Below are 12,721 nucleotides of genomic sequence, written 5' to 3'. Positions count from 1 at the left end.
GCCTTTATTCAATTCCGTTGCCACTCCGCCACACATGAAATGGCACCCCCCTCCCCCTGCACACATGCGAGGTAGCACTAGGAAGAGACAACAAATGCCACATTCATTCACACTCAGTCTATAGCTGTCAGGTGTAATGCACCTAAACCACAGCTCCCTTTCCACATCCAGGCCCCACGAAACTTTCCATGGTTTACCCTAGACGCTTCACATGCCCTTGTTCAATCCATTGACAGCACATCGACTTCGGTATACCACATTCCAATTTACTCTGTTCCTTGCATGCCTTTCACCCTCCTGCATGTTCAGGCTCTGCTCGCTCAAAATCTTTTTCACTCTATCCTTCCACCTCCAGTTTGGTCTCCCACTTCTCCTCATTCCCTTCACCTCTGACACATATATCCTCTTTGTCAGTCTTTCCTCACTCATTCTCTGCATGTGACCAAACCATTTCAATATACCCTCTTTTGCTCTCTCAACCACACTCTTTTTATTACCATACATCTCTCTTACCTTTTCATTACTTACTCGATCAAACCACCTCACACCACATATTGTCCTCAAACATGTCATTTCCAACACAACCACCCTCCACACAACCCTATCTATAGCCCACGCCTCGCAACCATATAGCCTTGTTGAAACCACTATTCCTTCAAACATACCCATTTTTGCTATCTGAGATAATGTTCTCACCACCCACACATTTTTCAGCGCTCCCAAAACCTTCACCCCCTCCCCCACCCTGTGACTCACTTCTGCTTCCATGGTTCCATCCGCTGCTAAATCCACTCCCAGATATCTAAACCACTTTACTTCCTCCAGTTTTTCTCTATTCAAATTTACATCCCATTTGACATGTCCCTCAAACCTACTGAACCTAATAACCTTGCTCTTATTCACATTTATTTTCAGCTTTCTTCTTTCACACACTACTGAACTCAGTCATTAGCTTCTGCAGTTTCTCACCTGAATCAGCCACCATTGCTGTATCATCAGCGAACAACTGACTCACTTCCCAAGCTCTCTCATCCACAACAGACTGCATACTTGCCCCTCTTTCCAAATCTCTTGCATTCACCTCCCTAACAACCCCATCCATAAACAAATTAAACAACCATGGAGACATCATGCACCCCTGCTGCAAACCGACATTCACTGGGAACCAGTCACTTTCCTCTCTTCCTACTTGTACACATGCCTTACATCCTCGATAAAAAGTTTTCACTGCTTTTAGCAACTTGCCTCCCGCACCATATACTCCTAATACCTTCCGCAGAGCATCTCTATCAACTCTTACCTTATGCCTTCTCCAGATCCATAAATGCTACATACAAATCCATTTGTTTTTCGAAGTATTTCTCACATACATTCTTCAAAGCAAACACCTGATCCACACATCCTCTACCACTTCTGAGACCACACTGCTCTTTCCCAATCTGATGCTCTATGCATGCCTTCAGCCTCTCAATCAATACCCTCCCATATAGTTTCCCAGGAATACTCGACAAACTTATACCTCTGTAATTTGAACACTCGCCTTTATCCCCTTTGCCTTTGTACAATGGCACTATACATGCATTCCGCCAATCCTCAGGCACTTCACCATGAACCATACATACTTTGAATATCCTCATTGAATATCCTATACACATTTGCCATTTCCCACATTAGTGAGGTAGTGTTAAGAATAGACGACTGAGCTGAAGATGGAATATCCTTACTTGGCCCCCCTTCTTTGTTCCATCTTTTGGAAAATTGAAAATGGGAGGGGAGCGAGGAAAGATTGACGATGAGGATATATATGTCAGAGGTGAAGGGAACGAGAAGTGGAAGGTGAACTTGGAGGTGGAAGGATGGAGTTAAAGTATTTTGAGCAATCAGGACCTGAACATGCAGGAGGGTGAGAGGCGTGCAAGGAATAGAGTGAATTGGAACAATGTGGTACACTGGGGTTAACTTACTGTCAGTGGACTGAACCAGGCAAATAAAGCACATAAAGTGGTTAGTGGAATGGTTTGAGGGTGTGAGATGTGACTGTGGATAGGGTTCTTTGGTTTTGTTGGATTATACATGACAGCTAGAAGTGGACGTGAGTGAATGAGGCCATTTTTTTATCTGTTTTTGATGCTACTTCACTGACGGGATAAATGATTGACATGTTTGGAAAGAATATTTGTTGCAGGTGCTACTAGACTTCATCTGCTCCAGGTTACACCATTAGTGATAATTCACTTTGGTGAGGCTTTATTTTTGGGGGACAGACTTGGGAGGGAAGTTGTTTCTCTAAAGGAGTGCTCTTTCCACCGCTTCTGGAACCTCTGAAAAGAGCTATTGGGTAACATCAGGACTAGGGTATTTATGAAGAGAGTGTATACTGTATGTGCTTGAAATGTAAGTTTGCTTTAAATGTAGACATTGCTTGTACCCATATATCAATAGGTTTGCTTCTATTAGTCTTATGAGATTTGAGCATTTTTTAGTGTTAATTTTTAATTTGTCTTGTGTTGCAGGATGGATAAGAGCCGTGATGGTGAGCGGGGAGAAAAATCCCGTGGAGGCTTGCCCCCAGGATTGGACCCAGCCACTGCTGCACTCTATGGTAAGATGTGGTTTAGTTTCATTTTGTAAGAGTAATTTTGATGTGTTTTATCATGGTGGACATATTCTGCCAGAATAAAAATTCAGTGGTCAAGGTATTTCTAAAATATACAGTTTCTTGGTGTTGATTGAATGGAATGATTGAAATGAGTATTAAGTATAATTTTATTTTTGTTTATTGTAGGTGATCATAATAAGGAAACGTTAACCTCGACATAGTATTCAGTGATTGAAAATAAATTTTCTTTCTCCTAGTGCGAGGACACTTTTTCCACTTATAATAAGGCATCCACTTACATAGTATGATTTTATGTTTGAATGATTCTGTGGGCAGATTATGTTTCATTTTTAGAATTTAGGAGGGTAACTTTAGTTTTTGGTAGGTATATGTTATCTACTACTTGATTTCAGTTACCATCAGAATCGAGAGAGTTTGTCTTTTATATCTCAGCAGAACTTGATGGGTGTGTGATGCTTAAAGTGTCTTCTCTGTCTGTTGGTTGCTCTGCAAGTGACTAGTATCCATCTTTGAATCAGACCTATCAGTTGTGAACATTTCAAACTAGAGTCCTCATATGTATGGATATATATCATATTTATATGTGTGTACCTGTGCAATATTTGCAGTCATACATAGTATCTGAAATTGAGTATTTTTCTCTTGGAATGCTTATTCATTTTTTTGATATAGGGGAATTATGTGAAACATAGGGTTAATTTCATGTCTTTTATGAATTACCGTTAGATAAAAAGTTTGTATATTATGCCTCCGGCAAAAGCCTTGGGGCATATAACATGTAAATTCTTCCAGACCCTTTGATCTGCTGCTGTTTTAATTTCTTTGTATTCTGTCTGTCTGTTCATAGATTTATGAGGTCTGTCCATAGATCCATGAGTAGTCATTATACTTTTGTCTGTCAGATCTGGTGCTTGTGAAAATTTCTCTTGATTAAGGTCTACACATATGTACCTAGTTATATATACTTTGCACTTTGTGTGATTCATACACAGATATGATCTGTGTGGCTGATAGCAGTGAGAAACTTTAACCAAAGCCTTATGTACTTTCTTACATGTGCAGCACACTTGCCCATATGTACATGTCTGTTGATCTTTTAGTGCACAGTTGTGCTAACCCCTTATCCAATCTTTATCTGCAGAAAATGCATGGGCAACCTAAAGCTTGGTGTTTTCCAAAACATTGTATTGTCCTCTTTATTGGTTGTTGAATATTGAGTACATTGTTTTATTAGGAGAGATTAGTAACGAATCTTAATCATCTACTCTCTGAAATATTGTACAAACACAGGATTATTTCTGAAACAAATAATGGTTTTTCTACAATCTTCACCCCTGCTCTTTTTAACCATGCTTTGCTTTGCCCACAAGTACTCAAAGGTACTGGAGATGGAGAGGCTTATAATCTTCAATTACACTACCTCCACTGCAATTTGGATTGGGTCCTGCTCCCCTGTTCATTTGTGCTATGCACTTTTGTCTTCTAACTCTCATCATTTTGTTCTTTCATATAATCCTTTAAACCTTTAGAAAATGAAGGTTTGGCCCCAGTACTAGACATTATAGGATCAGATGCTAACTGCTGGCAGTGAGAGGGTGAATTCAGAAGCAGCATTACTCCTCCCCCATTTCTGACTGCTTTGTAAGGTCCCTTCTTTTTCATTTTATTCTCTATATCTGTCTATATCTCTGATGCCCATTTTCTTTTGGAACTCTTTAAGGAGGAGGCCACAGCAAAAGATTCTTTATAACTGTTGAACTCTAGTACTGCTTCTTAGCCTGTAGCGTCTCATCCTGGACAGGCCACCAGCAGAGGGCACCTCTAGCTCGGTGTTTCCAGAGGTTCTTTTCTATTGTTCCAAGTGACTACTGCTACTTGTTATGTCTACCTGATGTTCCAGTCTACCACTTCAAGATAATGCTCCTGCCTAATGTTCCTATGTAATACTTTACCTAATGCTCCTGTCTAATGTTTCTACCTACTGCTACTGTCTATTGCTCTTGCCGTTTTGCCAAACATTCATGATTTTGAAACTAGTTTTCTCTTGAAAACCACTCTGCAAACATTTCTCTTCCTTTACTTCTTAGATTAACTATATAATTTCAGTGATGTAACAACTGGACTAAAACTTTTTGATGTCTGATTGAAATCTGTATCTTGTCACTTTTGCTCCAAGAGTGGATTGTGTGGTTATTATAATGTATGCTTGCATGTCACATCTCTCATGGACCTTAGAATCTCAACTTTGATGCAGCCTTATTCAAAATTTGTCATAAGTTTTACCATTTTTCTTCATCTCACCTACTGTTCTCTTGTATTGTATTCCTAGACTTGCTCCACATGTGGACATTGGTATACATTGCAGGGGGTGGCTGAATTCTTTCCACAATAATGAGAGGGGAGTTGAACATACCCTTTTTCTGTTATCTCTGATTTAAAAAGCTAATTGAACTCCATATATGCTCCAGTTGTTGATCATTTTCAGCTCAGTACCTAGTTTACTGTTGGTCCTCATTTTCTCTTGTCACATTGCTTTACCCCCATTGAGATTTTTCATTCAGACACTTATCATAATCATCTCTATCATGATGCCTCTTTCAGATTTCCCATATTACTACTGGCTAGTGCACCTTACAAAGACTAGATTGACAAATTTGCATTTTTCTTCTTGTGACATGGTTGTTGCTTTTCCTTGTGAGATGCTTCTCAGTGTGCAGAATGCTTAACGGGGGTCATTGTTGCATGTTTAAAGCCTCTTTATGTTTTGATAGTTTTGCTTTTTAAACCATGTAGACCAACGACTTGGTGTGCTGAATGTGAAATCATTCTTTGTTTGTCTCTCAGCATTCATTTTTACATAGATTCATTGTTTATCTGTATTGTGTTTGGTCAAACACTCTTTTGTGCAAAGGAAGTGTAATGATCTTATATTTTTCCACTTATAGGTGTTTTTAGTCCTTAGTTAAGAACATCTAAGTGTCTGCAATAGCTCCCTTCCATTCTGAAAACATTGTACTGTAGCTTTCTTCTATTGATAAAACTACACCGTGGCGTCTTTCTTCTTCCTGCTCTGTTTTTGACATATCAGATATTCTTTCTACTCTAAATGTACTCATCATTCTCCCTAAGATCCTTCTGGCAATATATTATCAGGGAGCTCAAAATTCTTTCCTTTGGTTGTAGTCAAGTGAAGCATGCAGAGAGTATTCCTTATTTAGTCCTAACAGATTATGCCTCCAAGTATACTTCTCTGTGTCATTTCTCTGTCCTTGCCAGCAATATTCCTCCATCTTGGTAATGTGCTTTGCTTCATTTTATTCTGAAGGAAGGATACTGTTCTGGTCCATATAGGCATTGTTTTATAGCTTACTGTTTAGAAAGTCTCTACATTTTTGTCAAATATTCATTTCTCTGGTCCAAATAACCAATGTTTTATAGCTTACTGTTTTGAAAGTCTTGAAGCATTGTATGATTTTCTCTTTGATTATATCTAGTTTTGCTTCAGCAATGTAATGTTTACAGGTGACAATTTTTTTCATTCTGACTCATATATGTTCATCATCTCACAGGGACTTAAATAATCTTGCATTAGGTTCCTGATACCTTACAAGCTTTTGATAGGCTGTGGCATAAATCTCAGATTTCTAAAGTTTCCCCCTTTGGCTTTCTCTCTTGCTCTCAAAATTAATTTTCATTTTTCTTTCTAGTTTGTCCAGGGCTTATATTATGGAAAGATCATCCTTCCTTTGGTATCAGTAATGGTGTTTGTTATGGTTGTCATATTTTTTTCCCATCTTCCTGTGTTTATCATTGTCATCTTTCTTTTAACTGGTGATCATATTCACTCACTGCTTATGAATTTGATTTACATAGTATATCTCCTTTTTCAATCAGTGTGTCCTGCTTCTCACATTACTTCCGATATCTCATTTTGGACTTTGACAACATTTCTTAGCAAGTTAGTTGTAAACTTATGAAACGGTGGTTATAAATCTTTACTCTTATTTCTCTCTAAATTTCTTCTTCAGATGATTATTTACTTTTTTCTTTTTTTAACCTCAGGGTTCTATCATTATTCTCAGCATTGATTTAACCTCAGATCTCTCTGCCCTCTGAGGGAATGGGGAATTCTGTTCAGGGTTGTACAGTGTCTCCCACATTTATATGTACTACGTCATGTGTAGGGTGTTCGGTTTTGCAGAAGGTTAAGGTTTCTCCACTGGAGACATATATAATATTTTTGACTTTCACTCAAATGAAGAATAAACATCATGAGTGAATAACACCCTTTTGCAATGCTGACCTTTGCTGGTACTTTTGCTCTTGCTAAGGTAGCAGATGCATGCAAATCCACTTTTTAAACAATTATACTACCTTTAGCTTCTTGTACTACTTCTGCAGTTCCTTAGCTTTTGCTTGGAACATGACACCACTTATTACCAAGTGACTAGGCCTTTTTAAACCATTCCTATGTTGCAGTAGCTGTTAGAAGATTCACAATAATTCATGAGAAAGACAATAAAGATAGTGACCTATAAATCACACTGATGAAACTAGGAAAGTTGAATTGATTGATAAGAAAAGAAGAGCTCTGAAGAGAAAGGCAAAAATCTTTGGAGTACTTAAATAAGTAGAGTTTGGAGACCACACTGGAAAAAATGGAATTAGTGAAGCATGTAATGAGTGGAGTAGTAATGAGAACTTTCACTAAGAGAGGGAGAGGACTGATAAGGAAAAATTTCATTTTATATATAAGGAGCCAAATTCAGTACTGTTGTTTTGTGTAACAAGCTGAAATTAATAAACTAGAAAGAATCCAGATACACTATACAAGTAAAGTTAAGAGACTGGGTCATGTGATCTGTCATAAAAGACGCAGGGTAATCTGTGCATGGAAGCAAGTAGAGGAAATTAAAGAAAAAGTGTGAGGACTACAATCCTCACAGCAAGGAAGAAACAGAGTAATTTAATCTTCAAGAATCATATGGAATATGTCAAATTGGCTCCAAACAAATTTATAAAGGATCTCAGAAAAACAAAGATGGTTCTAAATGTTTTATGGTAGTGCTTGATCATTTGATTTGTAAATTTTAAACTTTAGGAGTAATTTTTCTAAGGTGCATAGAATAGTAGTGAGGTTTTATGTTTCAGAAATATCACCTTGGGTCATTTCCTAGCACTACCTCGCACACGCGCAGGGTTAGGGGGGTGTCATTTCGTGTGGCGGGGTGGCGGCAGTGATGGATGAAGGCAGCATGTATAAATATGTGCATGTGTATATATGTGTTTGTCTGTGTATGTATATGTTTGTATATTGTTGAAATGTATAGGTATGTATATTTGCGTGTGTAGGCGTTTATGCATATACATGTGTATGTGGGTTGGTTGGGCCATTCTTTCATCTGTTTCCTTGCGCTGCCTCACTAACGCGGGAGACAGCGACAAAGTATAATAAATAGATGATTTATTTTATATATCCCTGGGGATAGGGGAGAAAGAATACTTCCCACATATTCCCTGCGTGTCGTAGAAGGCGACTAAAAGGGAAGGGAGGGAGGGGGCTAGAAATCCTCCCCTCTCAATTTTTTTTTTAATTTTCCATAAGAAGGAGCAGAGAAGGTGGCCAGGTGAGGATAGTCCCTCAAAGGCTTAGTCCTCTGTTCTTAACGCTACCTCACTAATGCAGGAAATGGCGAATAGTATGAAAAAATATATATATATATATATATATATATATATATATATATATATATATATATATATATATATATATATATGTATATATATTATTATTTTTTTATTTTGCTTTGTCGCTGTCACCCGCGTTTGTGAGGTAGCGCAAGGAAACAGACAAAAGAAATGGCCCAACCCACCCCCATACACATGTATATACATACACGTCCACACAGGCAAATATACATACCTATACATCTCAACGTACACATATATATACACACACAGACACATACATATATACCCATGCACACAATTCACACTGTCTGCCTTTATTCATTCCCATCGCCACCTCACCACATATGGAATAACATCCCCCTCCCCCCTCTGTGTGTGAGGTAGCGCTAGGAAAAGACGACAAAGGCCCCATTCGTTCACACTCAGTCTCTAGCTGTCATGCAATAATGCCCGAAACCACAGCTCCTTTTCCACATCCAGGCCCCACACAACTTTCCATGGTTTACCCCAGATGCTTCACATGCCCTGATTCAATCCACTGACAGCCCGTCAACCCCGGTATAGCACATTGATCCAATTCACGCTATTCCTTGCCCGCCTTTCACCCTCATGCATGTTCAGGCCCCGATCACTCAAAATCTTTTTCACTCCATCTTTCCACCTCCAATTTGGTCTCCCACTTCTCCTTGTTCCCTCCACCTCCGACACATATATCCTTTTTGTCAATCTTTCCTCACTCATTCTCTCCATGTGCCCAAACCATTTCAAAACACCCTCTTCTGCTCTCTCAACCACGCTCTTTTTATTTCCACACATCTCTCTTACCCTTACATTACTTACTCGATCAAACCACCTCACACCACACATTGTCCTCAAACATCTCATTTCCAGCACATCCATCCTCCTGCGCACCACTCTATCCATAGCCCACGCCTCGCAACCATACAACATTGTTGGAACCACTATTCCTTCAAACATACCCATTTTTGCTTTCCGAGATAATGTTCTCGACTTCCACACATTCTTCAAGGCTCCCAGAATTTTCGCCCCCTCCCCCACCCTATGATTCACTTCCACTTCCATGGTTCCATCCGCTGCCAGATCCACTCCCAGATATCTAAAACACTTCACTTCCTCCAGTTTTTCTCCATTCAAACTCAACTCCCAATTGACTTGACCCTCAACCCTACTGTACCTTATAACCTTGCTCTTATTCACATTTACTCTAACTTTCTTCTTTCACACACTTTACCAAACTCAGTCACCAGCTTCTGCAGTTTCTCACATGAATCAGCCACCAGCACTGTATCATCAGCGAACAACAACTGACTCGCTTCCCAAACTCTCTCATCCCCAACAGACTTCATACTTGCCCCTCTTTCCAAAACTCTTGCATTCACCTCCCTAACAAGCCCATCCATAAACAAATTAAACAACCATGGAGACATCACACACCCCTGCCGCAAACCTACATTCCTACATATTTCTACATATTCCTACATATACATATATATATATATATATATATATATATATATATATATATTTTTTTTTTTTTTTTTTTTTTTTTTTTTTTTTTTTTGTCGCTGTCTCCCGCGTTTGCAAGGTAGCGCAAGGAAACAGACGAAAGAAATGGCCCAACCCACCCCCATACACATGTATATACATACGTCCACACACACAAAATATACATACCTACACAGCTTTCCATGGTTTACCACAGACGCTTCACATGCCCCGATTCAATCCACTGACAGCACGTCAACCCCGGTATACCACATCGCTCCAATTCACTCTATTCCTTGCCCTCCTTTCACCCTCCTGCATGTTCAGACCCCGATCACACAAAATCTTTTTCACTCCATCTTTCCACCTCCAATTTGGTCTCCCTCTTCTCCTCGTTCCCTCCACCTCCGACACATATATCCTCTTGGTCAATCTTTCCTCACTCATTCTCTCCATGTGCCCAAACCATTTCAAAACACCCTCTTCTGCTCTCTCAACCACGCTCTTTTTATTTCCACACATCTCTCTTACCCTTACGTTACTTACTCGATCAAACCACCTCACACCACACATTTATATATATATATATATATATATATATATATATATATATATGTGTGGAAATAAAAAGAGCGTGGTTGAGAGAGCAGAAGAGGGTGTTTTGAAATGGTTTGGGCACATGGAGAGAATGAGTGAGGAAAGATTGACCAAGAGGATATATGTGTCGGAGGTGGAGGGAACGAGGAGAAGAGGGAGACCAAATTGGAGGTGGAAAGATGGAGTGAAAAGGATTTTGTGTGATCGGGGCCTGCATGCAGGAGGGTGAAAGGGGGGCAAGGAATAGAGTGAATTGGAGCGATGTGGTATACAGGGGTTGACGTGCTGTCAGTGGATTGAATCAAGGCATGTGAAGCGTCCGGGGTAAACCATGGAAAGCTGTGTAGGTATGTATATTTGCGTGTGTGGACGTGTGTATGTACATGTGTATGGGGAGGGTTGGGCCATTTCTTTCGTCTGTTTCCTTGCGCTACCTCGCAAACGCGGGAGATAGCGACAAAGTATAAAAAAAAAATATATATATATATATATATATATATATATATATATATATATGTATATTACTTTTTTATTTTGCTTTGTCGCTGTCTCCCGCGTACCTCCACGAGTTAGCGCAAGGAAACAGACGAAAGAATGGCCCAACCTGCCCACATACACATGTATATACATACACGTTCACACATGCAAATATACATACCTATACATCTCAATGTACATATATATATACACACACAGACATATACATATATACACATGTACATAATTCATACTGTCTGCCTTTATTTGTTCCCATCGCCACCTCGCCACACATGGAATAACAACCCCCTCCTCCCTCATGTGTGCGAGGTAGTGCTAGGAAAGACACCAAAGGCCCCAATCGTTCACACTCAGTCTCTAGCTGTCATGTAATAATGCACCGAAACCACAGCTCCCTTTCCACATCCAGGCCCCACACACTTTCCATGGTTTACCCCAGACACTTCACATGCCCTGGTTCAATCCATTGACAGCACGTCGACCCCGGTATACCACATCGTTCCAATTCACTCTGTTCTTTGCACGCCTTCCACCTTCCTGCATGTTCAGGCCCCGATCACTCAAAATCTTTTTCATTCCATCTTTCCACCTCCAATTTGGTCTCCCACTTCTCCTCGTTCCCTCCACCTCTGACACATATATCCTCTTGGTCAATCTTTCCCCACTAATCCTCTCCATGTGACCAAACCATTTCAAAACACCCTCTTCTGCTCTCTCAACCACACTCTTTTTATTTCCACACATCTCTCTCACCTTTACATTACTTACTCGATCAAACCACCTCACACCACATATTGTCTTCAAACATCTCATTTCCAGCACATCCACCCTCCTGCGCACAACTCTATCTATAGCCCACGCCTGGCAACCATACAACGTTGTTGGAACCACTATTCCTTCAAACATACCCATTTTTGCTTTCCGAGATAATGTTCTCGACTTCCAAACATTCTTCAAGGCTCCCACAATTTTCGCCTCCTCCCCCACCCTATGATTCACTTCCGCTTCCATGGTTCCATCCGCAGCCAGATCCACTCCCAGATATCTAAAACACTTTACTTCCTCCAGTTTTTCTCCATTCAAACTTACCTCCCAATTGACTTGACCCTCAACCCTACTGTACCTAATAACCTTGCTCTTATTTACATTTACTCTTAACTTTCTTCTTTCACACACTTTACCAAACTCAGTCACCAGCTTCTGCAGTTTCTCACATGAATCAGCCACCAGCGCTGTATCATCAGCGAACAACAACTGACTCACTTCCCAAGCTCTCTCATCCACAACAGACTGCATACTTGCCCCTCTTTCCAAAACTCTTGCATTCACCTCCCTAACACCCCCATCCATAAACAAATTAAACAACCATGGAGACATCACACACCCCTGCCACAAACCTACATTCACTGAGAACCAATCACTTTCCTGTCTTCCTACACGTACACACACACACATATATATATATATATATATATATATATATATATATATCTTTCTTTCAAACTATTCGCTATTTCCCGCGTTAGCGAGGTAGCGTTAAGAACAGAGGACTGGGCCTTGGAGGGAATATCCTCACCTGGCTCCCTTCTCTGTTCCTTGTTTTGGAAAATTAAAAAAAAAACGAGAGGGGAAGATTTCCACCCCCAGCTCCCTCCCCTTTTAGTCACCTTCTACGACACGCAGGGAATACGTGGGAAGTATTCTTTCCCCCCTACCCCCAGGGATATATATATATATATATATATATATATATATATATATATATATTTGTCTTTTCCTAGTGCTACCTCGCACACATGAGGGAGGAGG

General features: G+C 39.9%; 1 protein-coding gene across 33 annotated transcripts in view; it reads left to right on the top strand.

Annotated features, from left to right (window-relative positions):
* The window catches only part of tou (bromodomain adjacent to zinc finger domain 2B toutatis), a 1,094,933-nt gene that overhangs the window by 489,487 nt on the left and 592,725 nt on the right, over positions 1-12,721 (top strand). For all 33 annotated transcript variants that reach the window (XM_071667361.1, XM_071667356.1, XM_071667362.1 and 30 more), the window contains one exon: positions 2,514-2,602. In XM_071667361.1, coding sequence (XP_071523462.1) covers positions 2,514-2,602 — 89 coding nt within the window. The remainder of the gene's footprint in view (positions 1-2,513; positions 2,603-12,721) is intronic.

The sequence above is a fragment of the Panulirus ornatus genome, chromosome 12 (genome assembly GCF_036320965.1).
Source record: "Panulirus ornatus isolate Po-2019 chromosome 12, ASM3632096v1, whole genome shotgun sequence".
NCBI lineage: Eukaryota > Metazoa > Arthropoda > Malacostraca > Decapoda > Palinuridae > Panulirus > Panulirus ornatus.
This window is presented reverse-complemented; position numbering and strand designations above follow the sequence as displayed.